General features: G+C 36.5%; 2 protein-coding genes across 2 annotated transcripts; one reads left to right on the forward strand and one right to left on the reverse strand.

Annotated features, from left to right (window-relative positions):
* Positions 1 to 17908: 17908 nt before the first annotated feature.
* Positions 17909 to 19296, reverse strand: LOC139872722 (uncharacterized protein At4g14100-like). The gene is made up of 2 exons (XM_071860645.1): positions 18810 to 19296; positions 17909 to 18280 (listed from the first exon to the last, which is right to left on the reverse strand). Exons 1-2 carry the CDS (start codon positions 19276 to 19278, stop codon positions 18096 to 18098), a joined length of 654 nt encoding a protein of 217 aa, XP_071716746.1. The 5' UTR covers positions 19279 to 19296; the 3' UTR covers positions 17909 to 18095.
* A 225-nt stretch (positions 19297 to 19521) lies between these two features.
* Positions 19522 to 20279, forward strand: LOC139872950 (small ribosomal subunit protein eS27y-like). Its single transcript, XM_071860885.1, has 4 exons — positions 19522 to 19564; positions 19750 to 19851; positions 19947 to 19975; positions 20101 to 20279. Exons 1-4 carry the CDS (start codon positions 19562 to 19564, stop codon positions 20225 to 20227), a joined length of 261 nt encoding a protein of 86 aa, XP_071716986.1. The 5' UTR covers positions 19522 to 19561; the 3' UTR covers positions 20228 to 20279.
* The last annotated feature ends 853 nt before the right edge of the window (positions 20280 to 21132 follow it).

Below are 21132 nucleotides of genomic sequence, written 5' to 3' on the forward strand. Positions count from 1 at the left end.
CCTTATCTCAGTAGCATATGTATCTAATTCAGGATTCAACATAACCTATCTAACGACAATATCAAATGTACAAGTCATGCATAATCCTATATACTCGAGCACTAGTGTGATGCCCCGTACAAAACCATCGTGTACGAATCATCAACAACAGGATCATTACAAGGTTAAGTACTATATGCTGTAATTGAAGAAGTTGCATTCACGATAAAAGGGTGATGTCATAACCGACATCAAATGTTTTACATTTCAAAAGCATGCTTCACTAAGTAGAAGCAAATAATAAGTGTACGTGACCCCAAAGGTCGTTACATAACATAGTTTCAAAAGTAAATAAGTTTGAATGTAAGATAAGTAGTCATGCGATAACAACTCTAAGCAGCGGGTTCTACAGCACGACTAGTACACAGCGGAAGCAACCTCAAACACCTGAGAAATACATGCTTAAAAACGTCAACACAACGGTTGGTGAGCTATAGTTTAAGTATAACAGTATGTAAGGTAGGCCACGAGATTTCAGTGCTACAAAGAGCGTTTCAAAACAGTATGATAAAGTATATGTTAACCGTGGGCACTTGGTAACTAACTTAACGTTTAAAATACCCCCTGAAAGTACACTTGGCGAGTGCGTATGTTTACGAAGTATTAAACACTCGTTGACTACTAGCGCGACTAGCCCGAGTGGGGATGTCAAACCCTATGGATCCATATCTAAGATTCGCGTTCACGGTTCAAAAACCAATGATTAAACGTTACCGAGCTAAAGGGAATGTTTATGCCGTTGTATAACCCACACATATATAAGTTTAAGTACTCGTGCCTAGTATGTAAAACATAAAATCCGCATGTATTCTCAGTTCCCAAAATAAGTTAAAGTAAAAAGGGAATGCTATAACTCACAATGATATGTAAGAGGTAAAGTAGTAGTCGGGAAAGGTGTGCAAGTAAATGATCCGAAGTCCTCAACCTAAGTCACATAGTACTAAGTCAGTAAATTGTCTTAATAGGTTTAAAAGTATGTAATTAAGGTCTTAAGGGTCATCATCATTCATCATCAAACAAAAGGCGTAAAGTAAGTTTCGTTTATGAAAGTAGTTTTCAACAAAGTCTGACTTCAGTCAGTCACCACGGCCTCTACCCTTACTGAATTAAGGTGAGACCAGTGGCCATGGCTCCATCTATGAGTCCCTTAAGTGTGGTAAAATTTACAGAAGCAAACTCGTCTTGGTTTGACCGTGGCGACGGTCTAAGTGCGAGTAGGTCAGAAATTTCTGCACAACGTTAAAGGACATAGTAACGATCGGAGGGCCATAAATCCTAAACCGTAACTCGGATTAAGACGAGTCCTATATGAAAAGTTATCTACTCGAAAAGTTCTATCTAAAAATCAAGGTTAGAACAGCCCAGGTCTACTGATCTGTTCCAGAAGCATCAGGTCAGTAGGTTTTGGACAGAAGCAGTGAGTTTAAAAGGGTTCCGGTGGTCTTGGTGCTTGATGTTCATCATGGTTCTCATCCTTGATGCATATAGCTTCAAGTGTACAACTCATTGATGTATCTACATCATCTTAGCCAAGTCTTGACCATCATAACCCTAGTGCAAGTCTAAGACATGAAGCACAACTCACTTAAGAGTTGCATGTAGTTTGATGAACCAAAGTTACATCAAAGTCTTAGATCTAACACATACATGAACTTTAAAAGAAATATTGAACTATAAACTTGAAAGTAAACTAACTAATCAAGATCATAAGTAGTAGAACATAGTTCTTAGTTTGATCTTGAAGATCCAAGACTCAAAAGTCTAGATCCAAAGTTATATTTAAAGAAAACTTATTTGTGTGTTCTTGAACTTTCAAGGTTAACTTAATTTGTTCAAGAGATATGAGATCAAGACTAACTTGTAGTACTTGACCATATAAACTAACTACATGAAATTAAAGTGCATAAATTGAAGAAGTAAACTTAAATAAACAAGAAAAGGTTCATGGTTGTTCATACTTTAAAGATTCAAACCAAAGTTTGATCTTTAGAAAGTAAACTTTAAAGTTTACTTCATGAGCTTCAAGTATGTCTTTAATCAACACATGGAACTTGCAACTTTTGAAACAATTGAAGTAGAATCATAAACTAGTGAGTTTATGTTCTTGTGTTCTTGAACTTACAAGATAATAGAAGAACCAAAACTAGAAAGTTAGGTTCTTGAAAGCTAGTAAGTAACTACAATTAACAAGACAAGTAGTTAAACAAAATCAAGAACAAGTAACAAACAACAAATGATGATGATGATTCATGTATGTATTTAGTTTTAAGACAAAGGAAAGAAGAAGAGAAAAAAATGTTCTTGTTACTTACAAAAATGTAGAAGAATATGAGAGAAAGTTTGAGAGAAAAGTGAGTGTGTGTGTGTGTAAATGAAAGAGTAATATGAATACAAGTGAGTATGTAGTGTAAAAAAAAATTCAAAACACCACTAAATGGTCACCATGGTTTCGGCATTCAGCATAAAAAGGGAGGGGGAAGGCTAATGTTTAATGGCTCTTCATGTGTTAAAGCTTAAAAGTTGGATAATGAGGATGCATGCATGGGAAATGTATGTTAACTAGATTCCAAGTGTTGAAACTAACTAGTTACCTCACTAAATGATACTTACAAGTAGTGTTGGGCTAATTAAGTCTACTAATAATGTAGGGTGGGCTTGGAAGTCCAATAACATGAGTCCATTACACTAACAAAGCCCAAGTTCAAATAAATCACAAGTTAAACCAATTAAAGCCCAAGTAACTAACTAATAGCCTTAGTTAATTAAAATGATTAATAAATTTAATCATGAATGTAAATAATATCTAAAAATATTATTCGTGAAAGTTCCGGGTGTCACAAAGACGTTTCGGGCCCTTAAAAGTCAAGTACGGGCAATCATGGCAACATGTAAATGTAATAACGTACATTCGTTTAAACACGCGTATTAATAATAGTAATTATTAATAAATAAATGTTGGAAATTCCAGGGTCGTTACATTACCCACCTGTTAAAGAAAATTTCGTCCCGAAATTTAAGCTGAGGTAGATGGAGGAGTCGGGAAAAGGTGAGGATACTTCCGCATCATTTGATCCTCTCGCTCCCAAGTAAACTCAGGTCCTCGTTTGGCATTCCATCGTACTCGAACGATCGGAATCTTGTTGCGTTTCAAAGTTTTGATCTCACGATCCATAATTTCAACAGGTTCTTCCACAAAGTGGAGTTTGTCGTCAATAGTAAGTTCTTCCAATGGTATGATAAGTTCGGGTGCAGCAATACACTTCTTCAAGTTCGATACATGGAAGGTAGGATGAACTGAGCTCAATTGTGCTGGTAGATCCAAACGGTATGCAACGGGTCCAACACGTTCCAAGATTTCAAAAGGACCAATGTATCGTGGGTTCAACTTTCCACGTTTTCCAAAACGGATCACACCTTTCCAAGGTGCAACCTTTAACATTACACGATCACCAACATTAAATTCAAAGTCCTTACGTTTAAGATCGGCATAACTCTTTTGGCGATCACGGGCAGTCTTAAGTCTAGCTTGAATCTGAGCAATCTTCTCCGTGGTTTCGTGGACTACCTCGGGTCCGGTGATTTGCTTTTCGCCTACTTCGGCCCAACAAATAGGAGATCGGCACTTACGGCCATACAATGCTTCGAAAGGTGCAGCATTAATGCTAGAGTGATAACTGTTGTTGTACGAGAATTAGGCGAGTGGCAAATGCCTTTCCCAGGCCTTTCCGAAATCAATGACACATGCACGCAACATGTCTTCCAAGGTCTGAATCGTTCGTTCACTTTGCCCGTCAGTCTGAGGATGATAAGCAGTACTCATGTCGAGACGAGTTCCCATGGCTTCTTGCAAAGAACGCCAAAATCTAGAAGCAAAATGGGGATCGCGATCGGAGATGATCGATAAAGGTACACCGTGTCGTGATACAACCTCCTTAATGTATAATTGAGCAAGTCTCTCCATTGTATCAGTTTCCTTCATCGCTAGGAAGTGTGCAGATTTAGTAAGGCGGTCAACAATAACCCAGATGGTATCGTATCCGCCCACCGTCTTTGGTAGCTTGGTGATGAAGTCCATTGTTATCCTTTCCCACTTCCATTGTGGGATTTCCGGTTGTTGAAGTAAACCAGAAGGTCTCTGATGTTCGGCCTTAACTTTCGAACAAGTCAAACACTTCCCAACATAAGTTGCAACATCCTTTTTAAGATTCGGCCACCAATACTGTTCTTTAAGGTCGTGGTACATTTTTCCCGCTCCAGGATGAATCGAATATCTCGACTTGTGTGCTTAATCAAGTATCAGGTTCCGTAGATCTCCATAAAGAGGTACCCAAATTCTTCCGGCATAACATCGGAGTCCAGACTCCCTAACCTCGAATCGAGAGATAAGTATGTTCAAATGTTCGTGAGATATGTTCTCCTCTTTGAGAGCCTCAACTTGGGCTACTCTGATCTGGCTGTTGAGGTTCGAATGGATGGTGATGTTCAGAGCCCTAACACGGAGAGGTGCCGTCCTCTCCTTTCGGCTTAAAGCGTCAGCTACAACATTGGCCTTGCCAGGGTGATAACGGAGTTCACAATCATAGTCGTTGAGCGTCTCGATCCATCGACGCTGTCTCATATTCAGTTGCTTCTAATCGAAGATGTGCTGGAGACTCTGGTGATCGGTGAAGATAGTGCTCTTAGTTCCATACAAATAATGTCTCCACAATTTGAGCGCAAAGACAACGGCTCCAAGTTTAAGATCATGTGTAGTGTAGTTCCACTCGTGAATCTTCAATTGGCGGGAGGCATAGGCAATAACCTTTGATCGTTGCATCAGTACACAACCAAAACCACTCTTCGATGCATCACAATAAACAACAAAGTCGTCACTACCTTCAGGAAGTGATAGGATAGGTGCGGAGGTTAACTTCTTCTTCAAAGTTTGGAATGCTGATTCGTGTGCGGGTTCCCAAATGAACTTCTTGCCCTTGTGAGTCAGTGCGGTCAAAGGACGCGCAATCAGAGAAAATCCTTTGATGAATCTTCGGTAATAACCGGCGAGACCTAGGAATTGGCGAATATGCGTTGGAGTAGTGGGGGGTCTCCCACTTGCTGATGGCTTCAATCTTGGTGGGATCAACTTTGATACCCTGGTCGCTCACAACATGACCCAAAAACTGTACTTCCTTCAACCAAAATTCACACTTGGAGAATTTGGTGTAAAGTTGCTCTTGTCTTAAGAGTTCAAGCACTAATCGGAGGTGTTGCTCATGTTCTTCTTCGCTCTTAGAGTAGATGAGGATATCATCTATGAAGACGATAACAAACTTGTCCAAGTAAGGCTTGCAGACATGATTCATGAGGTCCATGAACACGGCAGGTGCATTTATCAAACCGAATGGCATCACGAGAAACTCATAATGACCATAACGGGTTCTGAATGCAGTTTTCATTACATCACTTTCCTTCACCCTCAGCTGGTGATATCCGGATCGCAAATCGATCTTTGAATAAACGCTCGATCCTTGTAGTTGATCAAAAAGATCGTCAATTCGTGGAAGAGGATACCGATTCTTGATAGTCAATTTATTGAGTTCACGGTAGTCGATACACATACGGAAGGATCCGTCCTTCTTCTTCACAAACAGAACAGGTGCGCCCCAAGGCGAGAAGCTTGGTTGAATAAATCCTCGGTCTAACAGCTCTTGTAGTTGACTCTGTAATTCTTGCATCTCGGAAGGTGCGAGTCTATAAGGTGCGCGAGCTACAGGTGCAGCTCCTGGCACTAAATCAATCTGAAACTCTACGGCTCTCTGCGGCGGCAATCCAGGCAATTCCTCTGGGAAGACATCAGAAAATTCGTTCACAATTCGAACGTCGTTCACGCTCTTCACCTCAGTTTCTACCGCTTTCACATGTGCTAGGACAGCAAAGCGTCCCTTCTTCATAATCTTTTGCGCTTTCACGCAACTAATGAGGTTCAACTTCGAGGTACATCTCTCTCCATAGATAACCAGTGGTTCACCATCTCCTTGTGGTATGCGAAATGCTTTATCTCCACAGATAATATCGGCCTTTATCTTGCTCAACCAATCCATACCAACGATCACGTCAAAACTTCCCAGTTTGATAGGTATCAAATCAATTTCGAAATCTGCACCAGCTATGTTGATAATAGCTCCTCGACTAATGTGGTCAACTTTTCCAAGTTTTCCATTTGCGACCTCGACAAGCATACTTTCTTTTAACGGGACTAATGACCAATTAATCTTATCGCAAAAATGTCTACATACATAACTTCTATCCGCACCAGTATCAAACAAGACAGAAGCTAAAAGATTGTTGACTGTGAATATACCTGTCACCAAGTCGGGGTTATCGCGTGCATCCCTTGCATTAACATTAAAAGCTCTACCACGGGGTGGTCCTCTGTCTTTTCGCTTGTTTGGGCACGCATTTCTGAAATGGCCCGTCTGTCCGCATTCGTAGCACTTCTTCGGTCCATTGGTGTTTACTTCCCATTCAAAGTAGTGACCTTGCAGTCCTTCCCGATGTGCCCAGCCCGTTGGCACTTCTCACAGACAACATTGCAATACCCAGTGTGGTGCTTGTAACACCTCTTGCATTGTGGTAAGGTTCCTTTGTAGTTCGGGTTGGTGTTGGTGTTGTTGTTGGGATTAGGGTTTCCACCGTTGTTGTGCCTCTTGGCGGGGGTTTGATCGTAGTTTCTCCCCCTGTTGTTGTTGTTGTTGTTGTTGTTGTTGTGGTTGTTGTGGTTGTTGTGGCTGTTGTCCCATTTCCTCTTTTCACTACTACCGGCTTCAAACTTAGCCTTCTCCGGCTCGTCAAGGATGATTTGATTCAGGAGAGTATGCGCCATGCGCATTGCTTCGGGAACATTCGGTGGTTTGGATGAGGTGACATTTCCTTTGATGGACTTAGGGAGTCCCGAGAAGTATTTCTCCATGCGCTTGAATTCGGGGGTGACCATGGTCGGACACATTAATGCTAACTCCAAAAACCTACGATTGTAACTGTTAAGGTCGTTCCCTACGGCCTTCAACTGCATGAATTTGATCTCCATCTTTTGTATTTCAGTTCTTGGATAGTATTCCTCAATCATAGCACACTTAAACTCTTCCCAAGGCATAGCATACGCCTCATCAATCCCTTTTGCTTGAGCTAACGTGTTCCACCACGTTAGCGCGCCGTCTGATAGCGTGCAAGATGCAAACTTGGTCTTATTGTCCTCCGAACTGTTGCTAACTCGAAATACTGATTCAAATTTTTCGAACCATCTGGTGAGACCAACTGGTCCCTCGGTGCCGCTGAAGTTATGCGGTTTGCAGCTCTGGAATTCCTTGTATGTACACCCATTTCAAACGGGTGGAATAACCGGTGGTGGAGGCGGTGGAGCTTCGAGATTTCTTTCTGCTAGGGCTGCATCGACCCGTTCGTTGATCATGTCCTCAATCTGGGTGGCGGTAGGTGTGGTTCTTCCGTTAGCCATGGTATTCTAAACAAAAATTTTGACCCAAGTCAAAATCCAGCATGCACGTAGTAATAATACAGTATATGGTGACCAACATGGAATCAAAACATCACATGTTATTAAATAATGCATCTAGGTACAAATACCACAGAATCATCGTACAGCAATGTAAATAGAACATCGTGCAAGAATTAAATAACGCAAAGTTCCATTCATTAATAATAATAAGTTTCATACATCTGAATAAGTTCGTACAATACATATGAAATACATGTAACTATAACTAGATTACATCATGAAATCTAAATACAAAGTCCTACGGTGAAGGCGGGTGAACTGCTCCTCGAGCCAACTGCTCCTCGAGCTCAGTGATTCGAGCTCGGAGAGTCTCAACCTCCCTCATCAGTTCCTCTTTAGAGGGAGCTGGTGGGGCAGGCGGTGCAGGTGGGGCGGGTGGTGCCGGTGGTGCTGATGTAGATGGTCCGGCTCCGGATGTAGACGGTACGTCCCTAGATATAAGTGGTCCGTATCTAAATCTAGGTGGTACGGTTCCAGGAATAGTCAATACGTAACGGGGAACCTTACGTATCTGTGGGTCGGCAGGGTATGGCACAACTCGTTTACGAGCAGTAACCCTACGACGATGGCCAAAAGCGTCAGTAAAAGCACGACCTCCATTCACCCCTGGAATGACGGTGCCGTCGGAACGGTACCGCTTCTTCGGCGGGGTGGAGGGTGCCTGAATAGGTCTATCAGCAGGATCCTCATCATCGCTCGAGTTGTCTGATGATGAAGAATCGGCGGATGATGAGTCATCCGAATCGTGTGGTGGTGACACTGGTGGCTGATCTGGTAATCCGAAGCGTCCGAAGGCGGCCAACATCTGTCTGTGTCTGCCTGGCGGAATCACGACTAAACGTCCGTCGGGAGTGCGTCGGCAAGGCGTGCACATGTGGTTACGAAACGGCCCTTCCCCGAACTCCGCGGGGATCTCAATACCACCAATGCGGGGCTGTGACCTCGAGGGTCCGGGAGCAGACACTGGAGAAGGTGCACTAGTACCAGCTCCGGAAGTAGAAACGCCGGGATCACTAGTGGGTGTCGGGGCCGGTGTATCGGCAGTAGCAGCAGCAGGTGTAGCAGTAGGTAGGGCGACGGGGTCTGAGTCTGTACTGCCCGAAATGCCAGCAGGTGGAACATCCGACATCTGAACAAGGAAAAATAAATTTTCCATGTCAGTATGTCATAAAGCAAGCAAATAATAGGCCAATAGTTTAAATCATGTATAACAGTAACTAGCATGGCAATAACAGTAATTCGTATGAAGGTAGCATGCAATCGAAAGCAAGTAGCATCATGCAGTAGTGAAATCATGTAGTAGCATACGGCATATAGCGGAAAAAGTAAGCAGTAGCATGCAGTAAATTCAGCGGAAACAAGTAAACTAGCAAGTTGTAGATTAGTCCTATTAGTGAATCCTACTCGGGTCGGTCTTAGACTCACTAATGCAACCCAATTCCCTACAACCAATGCTCTGATACCAAATGTGATGCCCCGTACAAAACCATCGTGTACGAATCATCAACAACAGGATCATTACAAGGTTAAATACTATATGCTGTAATTGAAGAAGTTGCATTCAAGATAAAAGGGTGATATCATAACCGACATCAAATGTTTTACATTTCAAAAGCATGCTTCACTAAGTAGAAGCAAATAATAAGTATACGTGACCCCAAAGGTCGTTACATAACATAGTTTCAAAAGTAAATAAGTTTGAATGCAAGATAAGTAGTCATGCGATAACAACTCTAAGCAGCGGGTTCTACAGCACGACTAGTACACAGCGAAAGCAACCTCAAGCACCTGAGAAATACATGCTTAAAAATGTCAACACAACAGTTGGTGAGCTATAGTTTAAGTATAACAGTATGTAAGGTAGGCCACGAGATTTCAGTGCTACAAAGAGCGTTTCAAAACAGTATGATAAAGTATATGTTAACCGTGGGCACTTGGTAACTAACTTAACGTTTAAAAAACCCCCTGAAAGTACAATTGGCAAGTGCGTATGTTTACGAAGTATTAAACACTCGTTGACTGCTAGCGCGACTAGCCCGAGTGGGGATGTCAAACCCTATGGATCCATATCTAAGATTCGCGTTCACGGTTCAAAAACCAATGATTAAACGTTTCCGAGCTAAAGGGAATGTTTATGCCGTTGTATAACCCACACATATATAAGTTTAAGTACTCGTGCCTAGTATGTAAAACATAAAATCCGCATGTATTCTCAGTTCCCAAAATAAGTTAAAGTAAAAAGGGAATGCTATAACTCACAATGATATGTAGCGGTAAAGTAGTAGTCGGGAAAGGTGTGCAAGTAAATGGTCCGAAGTCCTCAACCTAAGTCAAATAGTACTAAGTCAGTAAATCGTCTTAATAGGTTTAAAAGTATGTTATTAAGGTCTTAAGGGTCATCATCATTCATCATCAAACAAAAGGCGTAAAGTAAGTTTCGTTTATGAAAGTAGTTTTCAACAAAGTCTGACTTCAGTCAGTCACCACGGCCTCTACCCTTACTGAATTAAGGTGAGACCAGTGGCCATGGCTCCATCTATGAGTCCCTTAAGTGTGGTAAAATTTACAGAAGCAAACTCGTCTTGGTTTGACCGTGGCGACGGTCTAAGTGCGAGTAGGTCAGAAATTTCTGCACAACGTTAAAGGACATAGTAACGATCGGAGGGCCATAAATCCTAAACCGTAACTCGGATTAAGACGAGTCCTATATGAAAAGTTATCTACTCGAAAAGTTCAATCTAAAAATCAAGGTTAGAACAGCCCAGGTCTACTGGTATGTTCTAGAAGAATCAGGTCAGTAGGTTTTGGACAGAAGCAGTGAGTTTAAAAGGGTTCCGGTGGTCTTGGTGCTTGATGTTCATCATGGTTCTCATCCTTGATGCATATAGCTTCAAGTGTACAACTCATTGGTGTATCTACATCATCTTAGCCAAGTCTTGACCATCATAACCCTAGTGCAAGTCTAAGACATGAAGCACAACTCACTTAAGAGTTGCATGTAGTTTGATGAACCAAAGTTACATCAAAGTCTTAGATCTAACACATACATGAACTTTAAAAGAAATATTGAACTATAAACTTGAAAGTAAACTAACTAATCAAGATCATAAGTAGTAGAACATAGTTCTTAGTTTGATCTTGAAGATCCAAGACTCAAAAGTCTAGATCCAAAGTTATATTTAAAGAAAACTTATTTGTGTGTTCTTGAACTTTCAAGGTTAACTTAATTTGTTCAAGAGATATGAGATCAAGACTAACTTGTAGTACTTGACCATATAAACTAACTACATGAAATAAAGTGCATAAATTGAAGAAGTAAACTTAAATAAACAAGAAAAGGTTCATGGTTGTTCATACTTTAAAGATTCAAACCAAAGTTTGATCTTTAGAAAGTAAACTTTAAAGTTTACTTCATGAGCTTCAAGTATGTCTTTAATCAACACATGGAACTTGCAACTTTTGAAACAATTGAAGTAGAATCATAAACTAGTGAGTTTATGTTCTTGTGTTCTTGAACTTACAAGATAATAGAAGAACCAAAACTAGAAAGTTAGGTTCTTGAAAGCTAGTAAGTAACTACAATTAACAAGACAAGTAGTTAAACAAAATCAAGAACAAGTAACAAACAACAAATGATGATGATGATTCATGTATGTATTTAGTTTTAAGACAAAGGAAAGAAGAAGAGAAAAAAATGTTCTTGTTACTTACAAAAATGTAGAAGAATATGAGAGAAAGTTTGAGAGAAAAGTGAGTGTGTGTGTGTGTAAATGAAAGAGTAATATGAATACAAGTGAGTATGTAGTGTAAAAAAAAATTCAAAACACCACTAAATGGTCACCATGGTTTCGGCATTCAGCATAAAAAGGGAGGGGGGAGGCTAATGTTTAATGGCTCTTCATGTGTTAAAGCTTAAAAGTTGGATAATGAGGATGCATGCATGGGAAATGTATGTTAACTAGATTCCAAGTGTTGAAACTAACTAGTTACCTCACTAAATGATACTTACAAGTAGTGTTGGGCTAATTAAGTCCACTAATAATGTAGGGTGGGCTTGGAAGTCCAATAACATGAGTCCATTACACTAACAAAGCCCAAGTTCAAATAAATCACAAGTTAAACCAATTAAAGCCCAAGTAACTAACTAATAGCCTTAGTTAATTAAAATGATTAATAAATTTAATCATGAATGTAAATAATATCTAAAAATATTATTCGTGAAAGTTCCGGGTGTCACAAAGACGTTTCGGGCCCTTAAAAGTCAAGTACGGGCAATCATGGCAACATGTAAATGTAATAACGTACATTCGTTTAAACACGCGTATTAATAATAGTAATTATTAATAAATAAATATTGGAAATTCCAGGGTCGTTACAACTAGTCAGGGATACACTATTTATATATAAAAGTTAAGTTATGAGTGCTCACGTATCAATATTGAGATTCAATATTGCAGGAAAGTACGTAGACGCAACGAAAATGATAAACGTTAGGTTGACCTCACGATCAATACCCTCGAACAATACCCATAACCTCCATAGCTATAACCCATAAATTCCTTAGCTCTATCCCGTTTGAAAACTTATTTTGAAATCGCCTGAACATAACTCCGTCGTAGTATTTTATGTATACTAATAATATCTTGAAATAATACTGAGTAAATATATATATGTAAATCGATTGAGAGAGTTTAGAGAAATATATTTTCAAGTTTCTATAAAATAATGAAACCTATTGAATTCTATTTATAATAGATTTTTGAATTATTAAAGTGAATTATTAAAGTATGAATTATTAAAGTGAATTATTAAAGTATGAATTATTAAAGTTAAAGTAAAGTAAAAGTAAAGTAAAAGTAAAGTAAAAGTATAAAACTATGTACGTATAGTACGCGTATAAATATATATAATATTAATTTAAATCGTTATATATATTTAATAAAATAATATATAAATATCGTTATCTTTATCATACTGGTTAAGAAATGAGTTGTCAAAAGAGGTTCTAGATATTTATAAAAGTTATATACGTTTTAATAATAAAGTTCTTTTTAAACTAAAAACGTTTTTGTACGTTTGGAACTAAATCAAATAAATATGATAATTTTGTTTTCTAAAACTAAATATATTTAAGAATCATTTTGTTAAAAGGTTAAAATAATGGAAATCGTTACATCATAAAATGTTTTAGAAAAATAGAATTATATATATTCATAATAGGTTTCAAGTTTTTAAATTACAGTCTGTTGGTGAAGCATGAGATAAAGTCCAAAGATTAAATAAACGTATGAAATCATCTTAATGACAAATGTCGAGTTACTTAACTCGTCGATATCCAACCTCTAAGTTATTTACACTCCACGTTCTTACTTTCACATTAAATAAAATGAAAGTTAACATAGTTATCTTATCAAGGTGACGAGGAAAATATTATAAAACATGAATTGGAAATTAATCAGGAATTTCCACTAATCCTTGTCTAGTTCCCGTTAATTAACACATTTGTTCTTACTAATAAATCACTTTACCATTTTTTGAATGTTGTCAAAAAGAATAGATTTCTTAAATCACAGTGGACCTCATAACATAGACTCGTAATCATATCACAATGTATCTGATAAATCAATCATTTAATATTATCTTTTAATTCCGTCGATAAATATATTAAACATATATTGAAACAAATACGTTTATGTAAAGTATTATACATCTAATACTTTGTTAACGTTTTCAATTAATATAACTATATTATATATATCTATATACACATAAATGTTCGTGAATCGTCGAGCACAGTCAAAGGGTAATTGATTACATGAACACAGTTCAAAGTTTTTGAGATTTCAACATTACAGACCTTTCTTATCATGTCGGAAACATTACATTATTTAAAGATAAAGTTTAAATTTGATCGGAAACTTTCGGGTTATCACAGTTTACATACTGGCAGGCCGTATGGCAGGCCGTTTGGCAGGCCGTTTTTGATGCTGGTCAGTCTTGATTCACTGGATCGTAACTTGATTTCTTGTCTTTCACCTTTTTCGCTCCAGAATCTTCGTTTTAGCTCTGATTCTCTTGATTCTTTTTGCACTGCCTTTGTAATTACTTGTTCTTCAATTCTAACCGACGAAGTGGGTATTTTTCCGATAAAGTTCGAATCTTTGTTGTTTTTGGGCCTTAATACCGAAGTGAAAACGTGACTTTTTAGCCGATATCACATCCTTTAGCTTTCAAATTAACTTCATCCGATTCTTCACTAACATTGACAAAATAAACCTTGGATTTATACACTAACTTAATAGCATCATTAACAATAGCATGTTCATTAAGCTTAACAAAAACTCTTCCCTTTATTAGACTTTGATTACCATTAAAAACACAATTATCCATGATGTAAACAACCCCCTACCACTTTACAATGGATTTGAACGTCTTCTCATTCCAACAAGGTATGGGAACCCCCGTAATCGACAACCATGACATCCTACCTTCAGGCCATGACCTAAAATCCCACATTCCTATTTTATGTACCCATTTACTGAGGTTGTGCTTACCATCGGCAAAATCTTTCGCAGCATCAGAACTTTCAAAAACTAGCATGAAATTTAACCCATTAAAACGTTTGACTTCTACCTCACTGTGACCTTCATCCTTCAAAATTGATTCAAGGTTCCTAAAGGCACCGATGTTTCTAGCTTCAGCCACAACTGCACGCTTCAAAATCTCGCTATTATCTGGATTAGATTCATCATCAGGAACATGCATTGTTTTATTTTTTTTCCATCATCTTTGTTTTATTTGTTTCTTACAGTCTCAATATTAGCATCATCTTTAAGATTACTCTTTGGAATGTATTTACTTTTCAAATTGTATTCTTGTTTTTTTTCTTTTTGTCATTAAGAAGATGTCGTAAATCATTACCCCTATCTTACCCGATCACCTCAGAAAACCTTCTTCCATCATTGAATCTTTTAAAGAACTGCCCGTTGTTTGTAAAGTTGTTATGAGTTGTAGCCTTAGGAACTGTCGATGGTTGACCACCCTTTGGTGGTCGATCAGTTGCCATAGTTATTTATCTTTTTATACTTTTAAATCATATTTATTTAATTAATTTATTATAAATAACTGTAAACTATATAATTACTCCCTTCGTCCTATAAATGTCCACATTTAACTTTCAAAGTCTTTCTTTGTCAACTTTGATCATAAAAATTTAATTTTTTGTTATATATTATCTAATGAAAATTAAATAAATAAAACCGCATCAGAGACCAATCCATGCATATAAATTTTATCACATATTATATAACACTAATAAATATATTTACGGTTTAAATTAACATGGAAAGACTTTGAAAGTTAAATATGAACACTTATAATGAGAGAGTAATTTTCAACTCCATTAATCTTATTATTTAACCCAATATAACAAATACATAGTAATATTGAGCTCAAATTAACTAATTTCGACTCAATTGATTTTTACCCTGAAAATAACATAGGAAACCCCTCCTCTTTGTACATCTCAAGTCTCGTACTATTACACCTTCTTCATAAAAACCTATAAAATAAAACGAAAAAAAAACAACATCACCAAAGACTAAACTAAAACAAAAAAATAGGGAAAGAAGAATAAAAAAGATTGAAGAAAAAGAAGCAAAAGGAAGAAATGTTGCCAAAGACAACATTGCATAACTTTTATTTATATGTGTGTGTATAAAAAAAACGCCGTTTGGTTGTAAAAGCTTAAAAGTTTTCTTGTGAGAGAAAGCTAAAAGCTACTAGAACTAGCTTTTAACTTTTAATTTTTTGTCATTTTACCTTTTATTTTAATAGTTTCAGCTTGCAAACAACTAATTACATATAAAAAGCTAACATCTACCAACTGTCAGCTAAGAGCTAAAAGTTAGAAACTATTAGCTGAAACCTACCAGTTAACAGCTAAAAGATAAAAGTTATCAGGTAACAGCTACCATCTACTTTTGTCAAACATACCCATAGTGTTGATAAATTTGCGTGTATTTATAGTGTTAATAAATTTGAAGATAAATTTTTCATCAACTGGATGCGCTTATAAAGTCAATGTAATGTTGTTTTATTTCTTAGAACACACGGTGTCGGCTTGCAGTTTCCGCGTCGGTGATGACCGATGGTCAGCCAACACACTACAGGGTCGGTTCGGCGTTATGACTCCCAAAGCCACACAGAATACACTGAAACTAACCGTTGCATTTAATATATTTTTTTAATTTAATATCCGTTGCAGTGTGTGTGTGTGTATATATATATATATATATATATATATGTATATACTAACCATTTTTTTTTCTTCCGATGATGATTGATGAATATACGCTTCTTGTTGTTGATATTTTAAATCAACTTGGCGATGAGGCGGAAAATTCGAACATGCAATTTACATGACGTTATATTAACCGTGAGCACCATCTTGCACGTCAACGTCTAATGGAAGACTACTTTGTCGAGAACTCAAAATACCACGGGATGGAGTTCAAAGTTCAAACTACGATTTCACATTAGTCATTGTGTATTCATCCAAATTATGGATGATATTCTCAATTAGTCTACACAACCTTTACCATATTATAGTTATATCATTACAAAACGTACATTTAATGTTTACTTGATTTTTTTATTGGATCAATTACAATTTGTTTTAATATTTTAAATCGTTTCATCGAACATGTGATGCTCGTGGCGAGTATTGTAGGAGCTTTATGTGGGAATTCGAGTCAAGCAAAATCAACATTGGGTGTGAAGATATGGCAAAAGATTGAGTGGATATGTGTATATCTCATTTGAAAAATTGTAATCAAAATGTGTTTAAGAATAAGTGTTGGAATCCTCCGGTCGCGCTAAACGAAATCCAAGTGAAGAGCTACAAATGAATTGCGAAGAGACTCAAGAGCAAATATATCGATTGACATAATTGATAATTGGGTAACTAATTCGCAAGTTTTTATCTCGTGAAACCAGTGGCCAGTTTAGGTAACAGCCGGTGGGGTCATGGTAATAGTTTAAATTTTTATGTATAAAATACTCTTTAAATTGTATAGGAAACCACTAAATTTAACTACATGACCCCATATATTTTTCGAATTAATAGGTTTTCTTTTAAATTGTATAAAACGCCACTAAATTTCACTACTCGGACCACATATATTTTTCAAATTTGTAATTTTTTGATAGTAAACAACCACTAAAATAACATTCAAATATAACTAACATTGAAATTGTTTTTGAGACCCTATTGAATTCCGAATATGTGTGAATCAAACTAGATATAGTGCTGGAGCATCCTAGATGTTATGTCTATGTTTTTTTTTTTTTTTTTTTGAAAAGCGTTATGTCTATGTTTTTATTCTTGTAAGTATTGAACATTATGGTTGCTGCTTGCACGCAGTATGCCTTGTTCTGTATTGGGTAGTTTGTAGTGAATGTATGCTGCTACCCATCTCTTGTATTTGGTTGATTTATCTAATATATAATGCCTTTTCAAAAAATAGTCAACGTATCATGTATATGTGTTACCACTTTAAAACACATCCAAGTTATTAAATTCAGGGCAAATTAAACATAGATCTTTAATTTGAGATGACTGACAAGATTAGAGTTAGAAATCGCAGTTTTCATGGATCTGTTTAGTTCATGGATCCGTTTGACCCATTTAAACATCTCTACAGAGTGTCACTTTACTCTCTTATACCCATTTGACCTCTTATAAAACAAATTCAACCCATATTGACTCATTTCAAAAAGTAGTCTGTGTTAATCATAACCTTCAAAAACCAGAGTAAAGTCACATGTCACATGTGTAACTTATATAAAATCGAAAAAATCACCATATGTTTCTCATGTAACAGGAACGACATCTGGAACCTATCACACACAACTCGATCACAACAAACAACAACAAATCTATTAGCATCTCTCAAACCAATATTAACTAGAAGTTATTTTCCATTTTGCCTCCTACGTGGAATGATTAGACGGACACACACGCCCCTAATCGGGCTTCACCTCTAACGCTACAATGGCGTCACTCATAGTTTTTATAGACAAAAACTAAAAGTGACACCCAATTAAAAATTCATACACACCATTTTAATATTTTTATTTCATTTTTTTATACAACTACCACTCATACCTTGCCAAATCACTCAAAATCTTTCTACAAAAATTTAACACTCAAATTTGACACTAAACACCATTTAACTTCGAAATTTGGCTTTGTCACATCAAATTCAAAAACCTACTTTTTCTCCAAATAACTACCATTTTTGCCTCCACATCACTATCATAGTTAAAAGCGGTGTAACATCGATGTCACAAAATATGACCATTGATACATGTTCTCCAAACTTATTGCAATCTTTACAAGCACTCGCACGACCATAAATAATTGCAATCTTTTTATTTGAACTAGTAAAGTCGAACAAAACAAATCTACATAAACGTAGTGACTGAATTACTGTAAGTGACGTTACATACTCTGCACTCTACGACTATCAGAATCAACCAAACCTCTATGCATAATAGCACCACCAACTCGATGATCATCCATTTTTGTAAGACTAGTAGTTTCCTCAAAACAGTACCAAGGAACTTGCCATTTCGCATCCTCAAGCGCAGCTCCTACTTCAAACGTCATCACATGTGCTTCCCTTCCTGCATCCCTCAAAATACAAGTGGTAACTAATTTCACAATCATATTTTATGCGACAACACGATGTTTCTTATTTAAGGCAATGACCTACAAATCTACAATGCTAATTTTCTACACTAATAAATTAATTTTTAATTTGCCACAAAAACATATTGTATTTAAAGATAAAGTTTTCATGTTCAAGCTACTTTGAAAGAGTGACAAGTAATTTTTACTCAGATGTATGCAGTCTAACCCAATTTAATTGTGACCGTTTTCGACCACATTTTTCTTCCGAAAAGAAAAAAAAAAATACTCTCATTCCTTGGTTAATCCGAATAGATAACCTTATCCGTTTATCAGTTTAACACAAAAACATAAATTGCCAAATTGAACTAAGTTACTCTTCAATAACTACCCCAATACACCCAACCCTAACCCTAAATCAACAAATTCTTCTCCAAAATTGCAACAACTAACATGCTACAAGAAATTAATATGCATCTATACGAAAATTAATATTAAGATTAATATAAAAATAATCAATTTTACCAGTATAAAACACCCAATGAACAGGACGTCTAGTGACAACATCTTCATAATAAGTAATAAAATCAGCTTTCTCCCAAACATAACAATCAAAACCATCAACACTCCGTTGACCGACATACGTAGCTCCATCAAGCCAATTAGGTCTCAGAATTCCGACACCAACCTCCGCCGACGAACATTGCCGGTCGGAATCAAGAGTGTAGTAAAACGAAGTGCCGTTGTTCCATTCAAGGTCGTACAGTACGTTTCCGAGCTGATGCTGAATAATGTTAAAGTTACGACCGTTAGTCCAATCGTACCATAAATCGATTAATTCGATTATGCCGCTTTTGTTCATTACTAAAATTGAGTGGAATTGCTCCGGCCATTTCGTCGGCACCGGCTCGGTTCCTTGAGTCATTCCGATAAAGCCGGAAAGTAGAAAAGTTGTTATAATTAGAAGATGAAAGGAAACTGAAGGTGTCGTCATTGTCGTAATCCGCCGGTGAATTGAGTCCGAGTGTGTTTTTATACATTTATCCAAATCCATTTCCTTCTTATTTGTTAATTTGTTAAATAAAATTATGGTATAGTGTTGGCCAGTTCTATTAGGCCCAATAAATGATATAAAATACAAGCCCAATTCTATTAGGCCCAATATATTAAAGCCCAGTTTTTAGTTCGATATAAATTGTGCAATTTCTACTGAACTGTCATTTTATCTCCTCCGAGTTAGGGTTTTTGTTAGTCGGCTGCTATTTTACGAAAACAAGATGGTGAGCTCTTTTAATCCAATCATGTTTTTTTTTTTTTTTTTAATGCTTATCTTATGTTAAATCATTGGTAATTGTACTTCATTTCGATGAATTATTATTATTATTATTATTATTATTATTATTATTATTATTATTATTATTATTATTATTATTATTATTATATAAAATGAACTTAAATAACGCAGACTCTACCAAACGATGTTGATCTGTTGAATCCACCAGCTGATTTGGAAAAAAGGAAGCATAAGCTCAAGCGTCTCGTTCAGTCTCCCAATTCTTTTTTCATGGTATTAATTTAGTATTATTATTATTGTTACATTTTATCTAGCCAATTGTATGATTTATAAATGTAAAATTAATTAATTACTTGATATCGTTGCAGGATGTCAAGTGCCAGGGTTGTTTTAACATGTAAGTTGTATTTTGTTTTCATCTTATATACTCTACTGGTGTTAATATGTTATATTTGAGTTGTGATTTGCTACTAATTCGTTAATTTGTTATTCGTGCTTAATTATATTGTATTCGTTGTGCAGAACAACTGTTTTTAGCCATTCACAAACAGTGGTGGTTTGTGGAAACTGCCAGACGGTGTTATGCCAGCCAACGGGTGGTCGTGCTAGACTCACTGAAGGTTGCTCTTTTCGTCGAAAGGGTGACTGATTGTTTTATGTTTGTTCTTGTATCATCTCTAATTAGAAGAAGTACTTTAGCGTTATGGGAGTTATGATTTTGATTATTTTTGTTAATCAATGGATTTTAATATATTATGTGGTTTCTTAGTTTAATTATATAACTTTTGTTCTATGTAATGATGATGCTGAAATTATGCGATTGATATCTTGCTGCCATTATACTAACTTAGCTGCAAATTTCTAATTGTTGAAACTTGTAGTTATTATAGTTATTGTTACTTCACCTGCTATATCATATAATACTTCACTGATTAATTCGAATACTAGAATCATCCAAAGTTACATATTTGTTCTTTTAGACAATCATCTCCAGTTTTTGAACTTGTGTTTCTAAAGCAACTGATAGATACTTTTTGTACTAGGCCATATTTGGTATGGCTGTTTTTACATAGTTGCCGCATGTTAGTTTTAATTGGCAGATGTTGTTGGCCATCGACATAAATCTACCTACATTATTTGGTTTTCATTCATGTGTTATTTGGCAATTGTTTATTGTTTAATCTGAAATATAGTAGCAAAGCTACTGAAGAAATGCCAAATATGGTCACTGATTAGTTGGTTCTCTTTGAACCTTGCCTCTGATCAATGAACTTGAATCATATTTTGTTGAGTCATTAGTTTAACTTAGGGTTGTTCAACTGTCTGAGTTATTTGAGCTTATGTATCAAACGTGTGCTATTTGTAGTAGTTTTTATTATAGAAAGGGAATAGTAGTAGATCTATTTGTGCTACAATACACTTGCAAAGTGTTGGTATGAAATCGGTTCGTAGCAGTATGTAGATGATAATGATGCAACAGATGATTGTTATAAGGTTTTTGTTTGAATAGCAATGTTTTAATTGCATTAGGTAGTTCCTAAGTTTAAAATTTAT

This window comes from Rutidosis leptorrhynchoides, chromosome 10 (assembly GCF_046630445.1).
Source record: "Rutidosis leptorrhynchoides isolate AG116_Rl617_1_P2 chromosome 10, CSIRO_AGI_Rlap_v1, whole genome shotgun sequence".
NCBI lineage: Eukaryota > Viridiplantae > Streptophyta > Magnoliopsida > Asterales > Asteraceae > Rutidosis > Rutidosis leptorrhynchoides.